At 34.9% G+C, this 18,483-nt stretch overlaps 1 protein-coding gene across 1 annotated transcript; it reads right to left on the reverse strand.

Annotated features, from left to right (window-relative positions):
- Positions 1-14,012: 14,012 nt before the first annotated feature.
- Positions 14,013-16,679, reverse strand: LOC111607097. The gene is made up of 6 exons (XM_023328968.1): positions 16,617-16,679; positions 16,193-16,534; positions 15,122-15,478; positions 14,907-15,032; positions 14,317-14,372; positions 14,013-14,213 (listed from the first exon to the last, which is right to left on the reverse strand). Exons 1-6 carry the CDS (start codon positions 16,663-16,665, stop codon positions 14,094-14,096), a joined length of 1,050 nt encoding a protein of 349 aa, XP_023184736.1. The 5' UTR covers positions 16,666-16,679; the 3' UTR covers positions 14,013-14,093.
- Positions 16,680-18,483: the final 1,804 nt, after the last annotated feature.

Here is an 18,483-nt window from a genome sequence, read left to right on the forward strand (position 1 = left end):
TTGGTGATGATCCTTTGATATCCATTATAACACATGGCTTTGTAGGCTTAAAATCCAACAAAAGGACATCTCTGAAGCCTCAGATTATTTTTTAAATTGTGTTGAATCACCACCTATATTGTCAGAGATGTAATTTTGTTACTGCATGCATCCAATTTTCAAAAAGCTAACTGGACATCAATTATCTTGAGCTCAGAATATTTTTTGTTTTTATTTAAAAGATTTTGGGTTAGACTTCAATCCATAAACATATAGAATTAATTTTCATCCTGAACAACTACAGCTATTTAAATATGTTACAGATTAATAATCAATCTATTTTTGAACAGGTTGTATAAGAGAGAAATTTTAACATACTCACCAAATAAACAGCATTCATAGAGGGATCATAAAAATGACAGTAAAAGTGAACTTGTTCTACAAAAGGAACCCTACATCTTGAGTGAAAGGTGGCATGTGCATTTCACATTGTTACAAAAGTTCAGAGGACCATAGCATGACCCTGTTATTAATGTGACTCCCTCATGTCGAGTTCAATGCATCAACAGTAACCTGTCTATGGCATCACTGTTATTGGTTTATAAAAATTGTATTTAAAATGAATAAACAAGCAATGTTGTGAGGATTATAATACACAAGTGCAAAGCCTGTACATAGTTATTAACTTATTAATAACTAATATGACAGACAATTGAAGTTCACAAACTTAAAATACATAAAAGAACAACAACATACTGAACAAAAAAGGAAACACATTATTGCGTAACAATTATGAATAGCATACTCTGATCCCAACTGGTTAGCAATACAAATGAATGTTATTAACATGGAAGTATAATGCTCGAGTACTTCTGGGTTCTTCTTTGACTACTCATGTGGAAGTAACTATAAAGCAACTAATTTAGGCAAAAACAAAAAACAACATACATTTCAAAAAGACAGTTTTTACTACTATATGCAGCTTAAAAAAATAACGTGCCTTAAACACAAATAATTTTAAATAGATTAGAGTGAAATGCATTTTAAAATATTCTGCATAAAAAGCATATAAATTAGATTTTTCACATCAATATTTATTGATGCTTAGACTTTAATCTCAGAGTATAAACACTCCTGCGGTTCCAGTTTTTTCTTCTTGCCTCCACGTTTTTTCTTACTCTTAGAAAAATCCAAGGCAGCATAGTTTTTGTTTCCACCGTCAGCCTGTGGAGCAGATAAAAATAAAATTAGTGCATTTAGCCGTTGAATATAAACAAAAGAAAATCAAAGCAAAAAAATATTGTTCATCAAGCCATTTTACTTACAGGATCAGGTATTCTCTGTCGCAGTCTGTACGATTTCTCTTGTGAAGTGGTGCTCTCCATTCCTGACACATAAAAATCTGAATCAGATTTTTCTGAACACTTCATCCATTTACTTTGGATGTTTAAATCTGTTATTTTCTATGGTGACCCAAGTCAACTAATAGTTCTGAGCAAATATGCAGAAAAAAGAGGTGAACATACTTTAAGATAAGTAACGCAGGAAGTGTAGTAAGTATCAAGAGTTGTAGCTGGTTTAATTTGATATAAGTAATGGCTGGACTTTGCTGTAAATTTCATGAACAATTTTAAGCATTTTAAAAGAAAGTCTTAGAAAGAAACAAATTAGTTAAGTTTAGAGATAGGGACAAAATAGTTACTTATGTGTAGTTACAAATTTGACTACCAAGTGTCACAGATAATGAATGCAAATAAAAACAATGCAAAAACATATTTAACAAATTCATAATTTCATAGTTGGCATCAAAACCTATTGTTGCAATTATGCCAAGATCCTTCCATGAACAAATAAAACAAACTTTACACCAAATCAGGAAATCTACAGAGGATGCAGATGGAAAATGACCTATATACAGTATATGTATCAGAGCAATGTCTTCTGTACATAATCCCAAATAAATAAACTAAAATAACAAAAATCAAAAGTTTTTGTAGTACTTGCCATGAGATCTTTTTTGCCTTGCTCTCGAAGCTCCATAACAGATGAGAACATTTAATATCAAAGAAAAAACCAGGCAGGATACTGTAGTCACCAGGGCAATAGATTCAAACCTTGTGTTGTCCACTAAAAACAACAAAAGATATTATTTGTAATTAATCTTTTTTTTAAATGTATTATTTAATTTAAAGAATCAGAGACAAAATCCTACCAATTTCCAGTCTGGTTCCATTTCCAAATAATATTTTTCCACATGAGGTCACAGCACAGTAAAATATCCCAGAATCAGAGGAGTTGACAACTTTTGAGTAATTAAACATACAACTCTTCTCAGAGTCAGATCTCTTCTCACATTCATGATGTTTGTTTCCGTCTGTGTAGATCATATTTGGATAGGTATTATTTGATTTTGCTTGGAACCAGAACATCCTGAAATCTTCAGAGCAAGCCATCGTCTCAGAGTCGAACAAAACTGAACACTGAAGGGTAGCCGTGTCTCCTGGACGGACTGGAATGGATGCTGCAGGCTGTTGAATGACAGTGCAGTCTGACATCTTTACAGTATTCCCTACACAATAGAAGAAAAGCTTCAAAGTCAATTAGAGTATGTCACATACACCTGTAACTTTTCTGTTAAACAAAGAATAGACTGGTTCAGTGAGACATACTTATATAAATGTAACTTTGCTTAAAGTGAATTTTAAAATGCTATATAGTTCCTTATATGCTTTATGCTATGTTTCTTTTAAGACTGCATATTATTATGTTTCCTATAGTTCTATTATGTCCAAAAGGCGAAGTTTTAGAAACAAATATTTAGAAAAAAAAGTTCTTTACCTATAGCCATCCAATATGTCCCTCTCCATTCGATATTCCCGTTCCAAGCAGCGAGTGCACAGTGATAGAGTCCATCATCACTGTAGGTTGCCTTCAACAATGTCAGACGGCTAAATTTTTGATTAGTTTTTACCTCCCATCTTGACTTAGAAAACTCTGGCTCAAATTCAGGGATTTTAGGTTGTTGTTGTCTTATAATCACTTTCAAAATCAGTCTCAGCATATCGCCTGGTCTCTGCTTATACCAGTGGATGATTCTTTCACTAAACTCACTGGGCAGATCACATTGAAAGCTCACAGATTCTCCATGCTGGACCATCTTCATTGGTACAATAGTATCTGAAGAAAATAAAATCATTAAAACAAAAAAGCTGATTTTTAAGACATAGCTAGTATGATAAAAATTAAAATCTCACATCCCCGCTGAAGAAAAAGGAATGTCACCAATAATACGATCATCTTGACTCTGTCTCTTGATAGGAATTTCTTAGATTGTTAAATACTGTAGGTGGTGCTTCATTAGTACTAATATCCTGTATGTCACAGCACAAGATTATTCTCATTGGTTGTCACAAAAACCATATCTGGTGATTGCAAATTGCAAATGTTGTACATACTTCCTGCTACACAGTTTTTTTTCCATTTCTAAGAAAAGCATATCACTTCAATCTTCTATTTTTACACACGACTTAAAAAAAAATCAAAAGATTTTATGCTTACAGATGTTAACACTTTTGTCTGCATTAACTGGCTTAAATGCCAGTGCCAGCTTGCAACATAATCAGTGTAAATCTAACCTTGAACAACTAGGCGGGGTACACATGTACCAGATCAAAGTCTGGGTAAACAGAAGCGGAGGAAGTTGTGAGCGATTTCAACGAAGATTTAAACGATTAATCTGAAATTTTGGAGGAAGAAGCAATGGTGTGATGAAGAAGAGGGAGCTGGTTCTACCGAAGGTCTGCAACCCTGTTACTTGAGTAATATTGTTCAGGAAGCAACAATGACTCCAACATTTTTGAGGAAGAAGAATCCAACAGTAAAGTGTGAGGGGCTGTTTAGGACAAAAACTATGTTTTGTCTCACACACACTACTAAAGACTCCTACACACACACAAAATATCATAATTGCACATATACATTACTAAAATGTCACACACACTTAAAATCTTTCTCTCACATGCACACACAAAAGACTAAGATTGAGCATATAAACTATTAAAATATCACACACATACAATTTTTTATCTAATATCCAATTTGAAAACAACTTCTGTGGCCTTTTAAAATGGAGGCGAGGGGGGGACGTGTGTGTGTGTGATATTTTAATAATGTACATGCGCAATTTTAGTATTTTGTGTGTGCATGTGAGACAAAACATATTTTTTGTCCTAAATGGCCCCTAATATGTCTCCCATGAAATTCACATATGAAAATCACTAGTGAAAGCATAAAAAATAAGTATACAGCTCCAGTCATCAAGGCAGATGGTCAACTGCCTCAGAAATTAAAAGTGCAAGACGAACAGGATGTAGTGTGCTGTAAAAAGACGCTGCACTAAAAGCAAAATCTCTTATATCTGCATCAGACGCCGCAAAGCTGCATGCAGGAGTTGTGCTGGTTTTCTGATGATCTGTGGTACCTTGTCAGATTTTTCTACCGTAACGCTTCTAGCACAGATCGTCAGAACACCAGCTGAACACAGGTGATCTGTGCTGGCTTCAAGTTGTAAATATTTTATTAGCCTAATTGTAAATAGTTGATGTAGTAAGAATAATAGTCTGTATTTCTGCAGGCATCATGAAGACCCAACATGACGTTGATTGATAATCTCTCTATTCTGAACATAATGGAAACACTCCACAGTTATCAGAAGTAAAAAAGAAATCAAACTCAAGATTTGAAAATTGGAGGAATGGGAAGGCTGGTTAATGAACAAACCCAAAACTTGAACCACTTACTTGAAAGTAAGTGGATTATTTGAATTAAACCAGGATTAAACATGAATAATTATTATATTCATAGACCTGTTTATTCCCATTCAGATGATTTGGAGATGACAGATGTCTAACTGCTACCTTTCACTGTCAAACTCTTCTTCCTAAGAAACACAGAAGTCATCGTTGCTTCCTGAACAATATGGTTCAAAGAAAAAGACTGCAGTTCTTCAGTAGAACCAGCTCCCTCGTCGTCGTCACTCCATAGCTTCGTCCTCCAAAACTGCAGACAAATTGCTCAAGTCTTTGCTGAAATTGCTCACAACTTAATATTTATTATTGAATATTTATTAATAATTTTTATTAAAAGCTTTTGTGTGCACAGAATGAAAACACAGTAGTTCATCTTTTTAAATTGCATAAGTGGTTTTATTATGTTAGTGACACTTTAAGAATACAGATCATTTCGTATAAGTAAGGGTGAAATGCATGTCCTCTAAGATTGCGCATATACACTACCAAATGCATAAAACATTTGGCATAAAAAGCAATTATGCATGATTTGTCAGGTCAATGTTTATGGATGTTTAGAAGACAATCTCTGAGTAAATGCACTCAGAGTAATAGCACTCCATGTTTTCCATTTTCTTCTTCGTGCTTCCACATTTTTCCTCATTTTTAGAAAAATCCAAGGCAGCATACTTTTTGTTTCCACCATCAGACTGTGACGCAGATGAAAATAAAATCAGTGCATTTAGCTGTTGAATATGAACAAAAGAAAACCAAAGAAAAAACTGGTTTTCATGAATCCATATTACTTACAAGATCAAGTATTCTCTGTCTCAAGCTGAGCAATGCTTCTTGTGAGGTGATGATTTCCGTCCCTGATGTAAAAAAATCAGAAGGTTATACACTCCATTTAATTAGGATATTTTAATCTGTTGGATGGTGACACAAGTCAAGTAATAGTACTGAGCAAATATGCAGAAGTAAGAGGAACATATTTTAGAAGAAGTAACAAGTGTCAAAAGCTTTAGCCCCTTTTTAAGCTGACATGAATAAAGGCTAGGCTGCTATAAAATATATATAAGTGTAATTTCAAGCATTTTATAAGACTGTTTTGGAAAGAAAAAAAAATACTTAGGGTTAGAGACAGAAGCAAATTAGTTACTTCTAATTTGTAGAAGTATTAGTTACGAATTTGACTGTCAAGTTTCAGAGATTATGTGCAGACAAAGGCAACCTAAAAACATATTTAGCAAATGCACAATTTCAAACTTAATGACAAATTATCATTGCAGTTGTGCTACATTGTGGCCAAGTAAGAAATAAAAAGCACTATACACTGAATTGGCAAATCCACAGGGACTACAGATGTAAAACAATTTTTTTTTAGCTATGTCAGTGTTTTCTAAATATAGTTCCAGATAAACTAATAAACAGAGAATAATAACAATAATCTAAAATTTTTGTAATACTTGCCACGAGACCTTTTGTGATCTGCCCTCAGAGCTCGGTAAAAAATAAGAACAATATTTAAAATCAAAGAAGAGACGAGGCAGGATACGATCATCGGGACAGTAAATTCAAAACCTGTGTTGTCCACTAAAAACAAGAAAAAAATATATTTGTAATTGATTAAAACAATTTTTTTGCAATTTTATTTAAAATATCAGAGATAAAATCCTACCAATTTCCAGTCTGGTTCCATTTCCAAATAATATTTTTCCACATGAGGTCACAGCACAGTAAATTATCCCAGAATCAGAGGAGTTGACAACTTTTGAAAAATTAAACATACAACTCTTCTCAGAGTCAGATCTCTTCTCACATTCATGATGTTTGTTTCCGTCTGTGTAGATCATATTTGGAAAGGTATTGTTTGATTTTGCTTGGAACCAGAACATCCTGAAATCTTCAGAGCAAGCCATCGTCTCAGATTCAAAGAAAACTGAACACTGAAAGGTAGCCGTGTCTCCTGGACGGACTGGATTGGATGCTGCAGGCTGCTGAATGACAGTGTTGTCTGACATCCTCACAGTATTCCCTACACAATAGAAGAAAAGCTTCAAAGTTAATTAGAGTATGTCAATATACACCTGTAATATTTCTGTTAAACAAAGAATAGACAGATTCATTGAGACACTTAATACCTGTCAATGTTTTGAAAGTTATACTTACTAAAATTAAGTTTTTATTCAATTCAATTTTAAAATGTAATGTAAGTGGTTTAGGTATTGCATATAAATCCACATATAGTTCTGTTTCTCACAGCTCTCTTGTGTCCATAAGTTGAAGTTTTAGAAGCAAATAATAAGGAAAAAAAAAATCATATTTACCTGTCACCATCAAATATGTCCCACTCCAATTGGAACTCCCTGTCCACACACTGAGTTCACAGTGATAGAATCCTTCGTCGCTGTAGGTTGCCTTCAACAATGTCAGATTGCTAAATTTTTGATCATTATTCACCTTCCATCTGGAGTCAGGAAACTCCGGCTCAAATTTATGGGTTGTAGTTTGTTGTTTTCTCAACGACACTTTCAAAATCAGCCTCAAGTTATCTCCTGGTCTTTGCTTGTACCAGTAGATATCTCTTTCATTAAACTCACTCGGCAGAGGGCATTTGAAGGTCACAGATTCTCCAGTCTGAACAATGTTCATTGGTACAAGAGTGTCTGAAAAGAACAAAACCATTGAATGAAAAAAAGCTGCTTTAAAGACATAGCTAGTATAATAAAAATAAAAACTCACGTCCCCGCTGAAGACAAAGCAATGTCACCAGTAACACAATCATCTTGACCCTGTGTCTTGGTAGTAGGGTGGCTGGTGTTTTAATAGTAGTGGGTGGTGCTTCAAGCAGTATTAATGTCCTGCAGGTCACAAATTAACATATTGTTCTCATTGGTTGTCACAAAATATAGATTCTGTGATTGTAAGTAGTAAATGTCGTATGCTCTTCCTGCCACACTGTTTTTTCCACTTCTTAGAAATGCATATCACTTCAATCTTCTATTTTCACACACTTATTTAAAAATATTTTGCGCTTACACACTTAGACACATTAACAGTGAAATTTCCACTATTTCCTTCGTTTGTGTCATTTTACTGAATTAAGAAACACGCAGACATTGATACCATTGCAGCTGATTTGAAACTGCATGTAGAACCTCTGTTACTCTCTGGCATCAGAAGCTGCCTTTGTGAAGCAGTGGCAGCTAAGAACTGAGATCACTGTTTCTCAATTCTTTAATAGTGGACATTAAATGGCACCTTTACAGCCATCTCATAAATACGAGATAACGCTTATTATACATCTTGTCATTGCAAGATAATTATTTGTAATTACGAGATCTTTTCTCATAATTATGACAGCTTATCTCATTACTATTATTAGGTGTCATTTTCTTTGGTGAAAGCAGCAAGCTTATGTGGTAGGAAAGGAAACTTTATTTCTATTAATTACAAAGAGTTTCTGCATAACAAGTGAAAGCAAAAAAAATGATTAAAATGTTTTATCAGACAAATAAGACAAAAAACAATACAGATATGGACTAAAAAACAGCTTAAATCAATGTATAGTGGTGAGCATCAAATGAGATTTATTTACTGTGCATACACCGTGACATGCAGCAAATTGTTTCCACTGTTATTCTGCAAACAGAAAATAAATCTTGGATTTGCAGTTTTTTAAAAAAAAGATTAAATTCTGATCTAAACTTAAAAGAAAATTAAAGTCAGTAATATGAGCTGTGACATTTAATGTGAAATAGTAGTAATTTCTTTAACATTCAATTATAATATTCAACTACTTCTGGACTATAATGCAACTAATTGGGACATGTACAGAGGATAAAATCCACGGCAGCAAAAAGCAAAACAAGAAAAAACAATTTAATCATCTTTTTACCAGCAATTACCTAATTTTCAAAATGTTTTTCCAGCAGAAAGGTGATCATAGAGACACATTGTTAAACCCTCATATATTTGTGAGGAATAATTCTGTAAGTTATCCAGTTATACAAAGCAATTTCTGTCATTTCAAATTCTTTTGTTTTTACAGATGATTACAAAAACATTACAATGATTACAACCCAAACCTTAAACAACAATTCAAAAAGACAAGCGCTGTATGTTAATAAGATATATGTCATATGTCTGAATTTTCATATCGATATTTATTGATATGAATCAATAAATATCGTTTATACTCTGACATTAATGTCAGAGTATAAACACTCCTGCGGTTCCATTTTTTTCTTCTTGCCTCCACACTTTTCCTTTCTCTTAGAAAAATCCACGGCAGCATAGTTTATGTTTCCACCATCAGCCTGTGGAGCAGATGAAAATAAAATTAGCTCATTTGCCTGTTGAATATGAACAAAATGAAACCAAAGCAAAAAAAATATTGTTCATCAAGCCATTTTACTTACAGGATCAGGTATTCTCTGTCGCAGTCTGTGCGATGTCTCCTGTGAAGTGGTGCTCTCCATTCCTGACACATAAAAATCTGAAGATTATAACTCCATCCATTTAATTTGGATGTTTAAATCTGTTATTTTCAATCCTGACATAAGTCAACTAATAGTTCTGAGCAAATATGCAGAAAAAAGAGGTGAACATACTTTAAGAAAAGTAACACAGTAAGTGTAGTTTTGTAGTAAGTGTCAAAAGCTTTAGTCGGTTTAATTTTTGTAATTAAAAACTGGACTGGGCGGTAAATTACATGAACAATTTGAAGTATTTTAAAAGACAGTCTTAGAAAGAAGCAATTTAGTTAAGTTTAGAGATGGGAACAAAATAGTTACTTATGTTTAGTTAGAAATTTGACTACCAAGTGTCACAGATAATAAATGCAAATAAAAACAATGCAATAACATATTTAACAAATTCATAACTTCAAAGTTGGCATCAAAAATTATTGTTGCAATTATGCCTAGATTCTTCCATGAACAAATAAAACAAACTTTACACCAAAAAGGCAAATCTAGAGAATACAGATAAAGAGTTATATCTATTTAAAATAATGAATTTTGTACATAGTCCCAGATAAAAAATAACAAACTAAAATAATGAAAATCTACATTTTTCTGGAATACTTGCCATCAGATCTTTTTTGCTTTGCCCTCAAAGCTCCGTAACAGATGAGAACAAAATTTAATATCAAAGAAAAAACCAGGCAAGATACTGTAGTCACCAGGGCAATAGATTCAAAACCTGTGTTGTCCACTAAAAACAACAAAAGATATGATTTGTATGATAATTTATGTATTATTTAATTTAAAGAATCAGAGACAAAATCCTACCAATTTCCAGTCTGGTTCCATTTCCAAATAATATTTTTCCACATGAGGTCACAGCACAGTAAAATATCCCAGAATCAGAGGAGTTGACAACTTTTGAGAAATTAAACATACAACTCTTCTCAGAGTCAGATCTCTTCTCACATTCATGATGTTTGTTTCCGTCTGTGTAGATCATATTTGGATAGGTATTATTTGATTTTGCTTGGAACCAGAACATCCTGAAATCTTCAGAGCAAGCCATCGTCTCAGAGTCGAACAAAACTGAACACTGAAGGGTAGCCGTGTCTCCTGAATGGACTGGAATGGACACTGCAAGCTGCTGAATGGCAGTGTTGTCTAATATCCTCACAGTATTCTCTGCACAACAGAAGAAAATTTTAAAAGTAAATTAATGGACAGATTCAGTGAGACACTTAATACATGTCAATGTTTTGAATATCATACTTACAAAAATGTATTAAGTAAATTTTAAAATTCAATCTTAATGGTTTGCTTATATGTTTCTATTGAGTCTACATATTGTTCAGTTTCCTACAATATTTTCCCCATAGGGTGAAGCTTTAGAAGCAGAAATTTAAAAAATTAATAATTTTTTACCTGTCACCATCAAATATGTCCAACTCCAATTGAAACTCCCTGTCCACGAAGTGAGATTACAGTGATAGAGACCTTCGTCACTGTAGGCTGTATTCAGCAATGTCAGATAGCTAAACTTTTGATCATTATTCACCTTCCATCTTGAGTTATTAAACTCCGGCTCAAATTTATGGGTATTTTTCTTTTGTCTCAATGACACTTTCGAAATCAGCCTCATAGAATCGTTTGTAATTTGCTTGTACCAGTAGATATCTCTTTCCGTAAACTCACTGGGCAGAGGACATTGGAAGGTCACAGATTCTCCGGCCTGAACCGGCATCAATGGTACAGCAGTGTCTAATAATAAAAAAAAAAGAATAATTATAACATGTATTTATTTAGGCATGAATAGAATGGTATTAAAAAAACTTACAGCCCCGATGAAGAAGAAGCAATGTCACCAATAACACAATCATCTTGACCCTGTCTCTTGGTAGTAGAGTTGCTGGTGTTTTAAAAGTATTGGGTGGTGCTTCAAGCAGTACTAATGTCTTTGAGGTTACAAATTAACATATTGTTCTCATTGGTTGTCACAAAATATAGATTCTGATTGTAAATATAGATTGTAAGTAGTAAATATTGTATGCTCTTCCTGCCACACTTTTTTTTCCACTTCTTAGAAATGCATATCACGTCAATCTTCTGTTTTCACACACTTATTTAAAAAAATGTTGCGCTTACACACTTAGACACATTAACAGTGAAATTTCCACTATTTCCTTCGTTTGTGTCATTTCACCGAATGCAGAAACACGCAGACACTGAAACATATTTTGTATTTCTTATTGCCATGCTACTTCCTATTGTGGATCTCTTTATTTTAGTTGACTAGATGAGCACATGCTCACATGTAAGAACAATTTGGAGAGACCAATTGACCTAACAATTATGTTTCTGGACTGTGGCAGGAAACCAGAGTACCCAGAGAGAACCCTCACATGCACAGGAAGAACATGAAAGAACAGAAAGAGCCCAGACCAAGATTCAAACTCCTGACTTTCTTGCTCTGAGGCAGACGTCCTCAGATCTAGAAAATACTTAGTAATGACGAGATAAAGGTGCCAATTGGTGCCAGTGCACTTCAGGAACAGAACAGAAACAATGAGATCCAGAAATTCTGGATCTCATTGCTCTCTGGTCCAGAATTTTTACACTCTGTTTCAGTTTGTTGTAAGTTCGCACGGATTCTGACTTTATATACCATCTCACACCCATGTGCACATGTCTAGAGTACAAACGTTTTTGCAGAGCTTTCCTTGATAAATAGTTAACATTGCATCCGTCATTTCAGCACCTTTGTCAAGATCAATTCTTGACAAAAATAACGTGGATTTTGTTTTCCATGGCTCGTTGTTCTGCTGAATTAGGCAATAATGCAACAATTTATTAATATAATAAAATGTGCCGTCAAAATAAAACCGCTTTAAAATAGAATTCTGTAATAATCAGAACAAAAATGTCATCACATAGTGCAGCAGTAACTACAAAATGTGTTCAAAGATTTTATTACATTTTGCGTCAAAAAGTGGTTTTACTACATTTCGTAGCCAAATTTTATTACATTTTTGCATATTGTGGCGTTACTACATAATGCGGCCATTAAAAGATTTACTAGTGTAAGGCATACTATGAAGTTTGGACCTGCTTTTAAAAATGTAAACCTTTTAAAGATCAAACCACAGTGGCTTTTGTCAGATTCGAGGAACAATAATTTCCGTGGCTGGTTTGTAAATAATAAAAGGATTGCAGCCAAAGTAACTGTTTGTGTTTTTAATACTGGAGATTCTCTCCATCAAAGACAGAGGAAAGGATGGAAACAGTCAGAAACTAAACTGTATATAATAGGCTTACAACTGTGAACATCTGGCATCCCTGTGGCCTGGCACTTCCACAGAGAGTGCCTGCATGTTAATAACATGTGGAAGGCCCTACTGTATCAAATTGAGATAGGAATAACGGAAAGGTGGCCACTCTGAGATAAAAATAATAATAATAAAAAAACAGCTTCCAGTCCAGGGTGGGCACTGCTGACTCTATGGACGGGCAATGCCCCCCAATGCCTGCCTATGCAGCCGGGTCTGCCTCCACTTCACTAAATCTGCATTTCCAGAGATAGAACAGCCCCAAAGTATGAAGCTGCCAGGCATCGCTATGTTTTACTGTGGTGATGATCCTTTCATATCCAGTAATTTTGTATTTAATTAATTTTTATTTTGAAGCATTAAAATGCAACAAAAGAACATCCCTGCTTCTAGATTTTTTTTAGTTCTTATTTAAAAGATTTTAGCTTAGACTTTAGTCCACTGTTTGATAAACATACAGAATTAACTTTCATCCTGAACCACTACAGCCACTTAAATATGTGACAAATTAATAATCAATCTATTTTTTGGACAGGTTGTATCAGAGACATTTTAATTTACTCACCAAATAAACAGCATTCATAGAGGGATCATAAAAATGCCAGTAAAATGAACTTGTTCTACAAAAGGAACCCTGCATCTTGATTGAAAGGTGGCATGTGCATTTCACATTGTTACAAAAGTTCAGAGGACCATGGTATGACCCTGTTATTAATGTGACTCCCTCATGTCGTGTTCAATGCATCAACAGTAACCTGTCTATGGCATCACTGTTATTGGTTTATAAAAACTTTAATTAAAATGCATAAACAAGCAATGTTTTGCCCAGTGGTTCAACAAGGAAAGCCTGAAAGGCTGTGAGGGTTATAATACTTAGGAGCAAATCCTGTACCTAGTTATTACTTTATTAATAACTAATATTACAGGCTATTGAAGTTCACAAAGTTAAAATACATAAAACAAAGAACATCATATTGTACAATAAAGGAAACAAATTATTGCATAACAATTATAAATAGCATTCTCTGATCCCAACTGATTAGCAATACAAATGAATGTTATTAACATGGAAGTATAATGCTCGAGTACTTCTGGGTTCTTCTTTGACTACTTGTGTTGAAGTACCTATAAAGTAATAATTTAGACAAAAAATTTCAAAGAGACAGACTTGCTTTTAAATGCAGTTTAAAAATTAACATACCTTAAAAATACAGATAATTTCAAATGGCTTGGGTTGAAATGCATTTTAAAATATTCTGCATAAGAAGCAGTTACATATATAATTTTTTTTTTTTTTTTTATCGCCCCGCAAGGGTTCGTTTTGTGGGCTCTAGTGTCCCTTTTTCAAAGTAGGCTGACAGGAAAGGGGGAAGGAGAGGGGCGAAGACATGCGGTAAACGTCATCGGGTCCGGGAGTCGAACCCACAACAGCCGCGCCGAGGCCACGTTGCCTCTGAATGTGGGTCGCACTAACCCCTCCGCCACCACGGCACGCCCCCACATATATCATTTTTTAGTGCAATATTTATTGATGTTCAGATTTTAATCTCAGAGTAAAAGCACTCTTCTTTTTCCATTTTTTTCTTCCGGTCTTCACATCGTTTCTTACTCGTAGAGAAATGTAATGCAGCATAGTTTTCATTTCCACCTTCAGCCTATGTGGAAGATAAAAATAAATTACTGCATTTAGTTGTCTGATATTAGGAAATGGACACAAAACCAAAAAAACAACATTTTTCCTCCACCAATATTACTTACAGGTATTTTCTGTGTCAAGCTGTGTAGTGTTTCTTGTAAAGTGATACTTTCCATCCCTAATTATGAAAAATTGCAGGGTTATTCACTTAGTCCACTTAAACCTTGCTACACTTAACTTTTATTTAGTTTGGTTTTAAACTGTTATTTGATGATGACAAGTCAAATTCAGAAAAATTTGAAGAAATAAGAGGAAGAATTTCTTTGAGATCAGTAAGGAGAGAGAACAACCTTAGCTGCTACTTAATCTGAAAGACAGTCTTAGAAATAAACAAATTACATAAGGAAACAAAATAGTTACTTCTGTTTAGTAAATAATTTGTTATATGCTGCAGAGATGTTATATAGATAAGGAATAACTAAACTTCTCATTAAAAGATTCTCTTTACAGCTATGTGAGAATGTTGCCCCATAATAAATAAAGCACACATTACACTGAACCAGCAAAACCAATAGGACTACATCTTGCAAAAAGCTGTTGAGTGCAGAAAATATTTGCTCTTTCAGCTCAATATTTTGAGCATATGGTGTCAGATATAAAAAAAAGAATGAAAATGACAACCATCTTTTTTTTATTTTTTTGTCATACTTGCCCTGGGATGGTTTTCGATCTGTTGTTGGAGCTTGGCAACAGATGAAAACAACACTTAACATCAATGAAAAGACCAGGCAGGATACTGCAGTTACCAGGGCTGTAAATTCAAAGCTTGTGCTGCTTGCTAGAAACAACAAAAACAAAAGAATTGTTCATAATTAATAAAATCACAAATGCATTATTTAAGTAAAAGCATCACAGACAAAATCTCACCAATTTCCAGTCTGGTTCCATTTCCGATTAACAGTTTTCCACATGAGGCCACAGCACAGTAAAATATCCCAGCATCAGAGGAGCTGACAACTTTTGAAAACTGAAACAAACAACTTTTCTCAGTGTCAAATCTCTTCTCACATTCATCACGACTGTTTGTGTCTGTGTAGATCACGTTTGGATAGGCATTATCGGATTTTGCTTGGAACCAGAAGATGTTAGGATCTTTTGAACATGCCATCTTGTCAGAATAAAACAAAATTGAACACTGAAAGATAGCAGTGTCTCCTGAACGAACTGGATTGGGTACTGCAGGTTGTTGTATCACAGTATAGTCGGATACCCTTCCAGCATTCTCTGCGCAACATAATAAAAACACAAAAGTCAATTAAACAATGTCAGATGCATATTCAATGGTTTCAATTAAATATTGGGCAGCTGTCAGTGGAAATCTGTCAAATACTTTGAATGACATACTTAAAAAAGATATATATATATATATAACAGTTTGTTCATAAGTTTCTATCAAGTCTGCATATTGTTCTGCTTCCTACAGTTTTATATCCATACGGTGAAGTTTTAGAAGTAATTTTAAAAATGCCATTGTTCACTTATCACTATTAAATATTTTCCAATGTTCCAGATTTGTGCTGTCTCATTGTCACTTTCAAAATCAGTTTCAGAGTATCTTTAGGAGAGTATATGCTGTACAAAAATTTAATGTACAAACATATTCACTGTTTGTACCAGTGAATGTCTGTGGTTGAACTAAGAATAGGGCAGAGCACAAAACAAAGGTCACAAATTCATCAAACTGAACCAGCTCTACTGTTACTAGAATGTACCAGAAAATATAAAGTACTTTGTTTATTTTAGGATTTCACATTTTATATTTTAAATATACATGTTGCTTCTCACATGTATAGGCGAACAACCAAAATGAGTACTTAATAATATTTCAGGTGTAAAATAAAGAGGTTTGGTTAAGTTTTCATATTGTTAACAATATCTTATTTTTCTTTCATGACATAGGCAATTGCAAACTTTATAGAAGTATGTTGTATTATTTACCTTTGAATGTCAAATTTGTAGCTCTCCATTCAGGATTCTCAGTGGAAACCTTGCTTGCACAGTGATATATCCCCAAATCCCCTGGTGTTGTCCTCAAAATTGTCAAGTTTATGTCTTTTTTATCATCAGTAACTTTCCATCTTAAGTCAGAAAACTGTGTTCCAAATGTAGAAGTTGTTATTTTTTGTTGCTTTACAGTCAGTTTAACAATTTGTCTCAAAGTATCCCCTGGACTCTGCTTGTACCAGTAAACGACTTGTTGGGTGAACTTAAACTTTGGCATAGCGCATAGAAAAGTTGCAGGTTCACCAAGCTGAACTTGCATCACTGGAACCAGAGAATCTGAACAAAAAGAAGACATATTACATGAAAGAACCCCTCAATATGATCACTAAAAACTTGCAACTGATTCAAAAGCACTCACATGCCTGACGCAGAAACAGCAGTGTAGCTAATTGCACAAACATCTTCATCCTCCCTCTTGCAGTCCCAGAAACAACACTGGTATTTTTAATCTGACTGGGAGGAGCTTCAACATCAGACATGTCATACTCACACATTTTTCTGATTGGTTATCAAAAGTTATAATCTTAAACATCTAGTGACACTTTGCTCTTCCTGTCACAATGGTTTCGGAAACTTTAACTGAACACATAAATGTTTAGCAAAGTATTTAAAAAATATGTTTACATTCCAAAGTAAATGACATGTTTGGCTGTCCTACATTAGTAATACTTTAAGTAGTTTGCAGAAAAACAATTATGTACCTCTCCTTTTATTGATTGCTGTATTGCTTGATTTATGAGAAAAACATTTACTTTAATAGTATGTTTTAAAGATAAATACGATTCTCATTATTCCAACAGAACAAATGTAATCAAGTCAACCATTGGATGCACTTGTGTTATTTATTCTTTATCACAAATTTCTGCACTTGTTACTGTTGTGTATAAGTCAGAAGCTCCTTACACTATATCAAGGGTCTCAAACTCCAGGCCTCGAGGGCCGCAGCCCTGCAGTTTTTAGATGTACCACAGGTACAAAACACTGGAATAAAATGCCTAAATGACCTCCTCCTTGTGTAGATCAGTTTTCCAGAGCCTTAATGACCTAATTATTCTGTTCAGGTGTGGTGCAGCAGAGACACATCTAAAAGCTGCAGGACTGCAGCCCTCGAGGACTGGAGTTTGAGACCCCTGCTCTAGATTCTAATTCAGCTTTTGAAGTTGTGTCTGGTGCTGACTGAAGATGCATTAGAGGTTGATAGAAACCACGATCTAAAGCCTAATGGTTGTGATGCCCTTAACAGGAAAGGGCCCCTACATCATGCAAGGCCAGCCTAAAATACCTTTGCTGGTCTTGGCTGATGAGCCAGAGCCATTGCACTGCACTTTTCTCTGTTGGCTACAAGAGACAAACAGGAAGATTAAATTTATGAGGTTTTAGTGGGGACAAAGATTTTCCATTTAAAGATGGTTGATTTTATAATAAACAATAGAGGCTATTTTTATATTCATAGGCTAGGCCAGGGGTGGGCAATCCTGGTCCTCGAGGGCCGGTGTCCTGCAAATCTTAGGTGTCTCCCTGGTCCAACACACTTGAATCCAATAACTGAATCACCTCCTAGTGCAGTCAGGTTCTCCAGAGTCCTGCTAATGACCTCATTATTTGACTCAGGTGTGCTGAAGTAGAGATGCATCTAAAAGTTGCAGGAGACCGGCCCTCGAGGCCTGGAGTTGCCCACCCCTGGGCTAGGCTCTATTGCACATGTGTCAAACTCCAGTCCTCAAGGGCTGCTGTCCTGCAACTTTTAGATGTGCCTCTGCTGCACCACACCTGAATAGAATAATTAGGTCATTAGCAAGGCTCTGGAGAACTGATCTACACAAGGAGGAGGTAATTAAGCCATTTCCTTCCAGCATTTCGTACCTGTGGCACATCTAAAAACTGCAGGACAGTGGCCCTCGAGGACTGGAGTTTGACACCCCTGCTCTATTGGATGAGTTCTTCTGATCTCCGCTCTTCATTGTCAACTGATCTGTAGCACTTGCTCATGTGTTTGCAGGTCTACTCCACAGCTGCACACTGAGCGGATCTATGAAGAACTTGGCTGAAGCAGAAGAAACAGAGAAGCAAAAATGAGCTTCATTACTCTGGGATGACTGTGGCTTTTCCACAGGCTAAACCTCCAGCCCACTGACCCATCCAACCACCAGGAAATCCCTGGTAGTTCTGTATTCCAGTCTACCCCTGCTTCCCGTACTAAGATCACTAAAGACAGTTTTTATTAT

The sequence above is a fragment of the Xiphophorus maculatus genome, chromosome 23, assembly GCF_002775205.1.
Source record: "Xiphophorus maculatus strain JP 163 A chromosome 23, X_maculatus-5.0-male, whole genome shotgun sequence".
Classification (NCBI taxonomy): domain Eukaryota; kingdom Metazoa; phylum Chordata; class Actinopteri; order Cyprinodontiformes; family Poeciliidae; genus Xiphophorus; species Xiphophorus maculatus.

Excerpts from the sequence above, each read along its gene's own strand:
- LOC111607097 (XM_023328968.1), bottom strand. The coding sequence starts at position 16,665 with ATGAAGATGTTTGTGCAATTAGCTACACTGCTGTTTCTGCGTCAGGCA. Across the intron at positions 15,033-15,121 it reads TGGAACCAGACTGGAAATTG|CAAGCAGCACAAGCTTTGAA; the intron begins GTGAGATTTTGT and ends TGTTGTTTCTAG. Across the intron at positions 14,214-14,316 it reads GCTTGACACAGAAAATACCT|GCTGAAGGTGGAAATGAAAA; the intron begins GTAAGTAATATT and ends TCTTCCACATAG.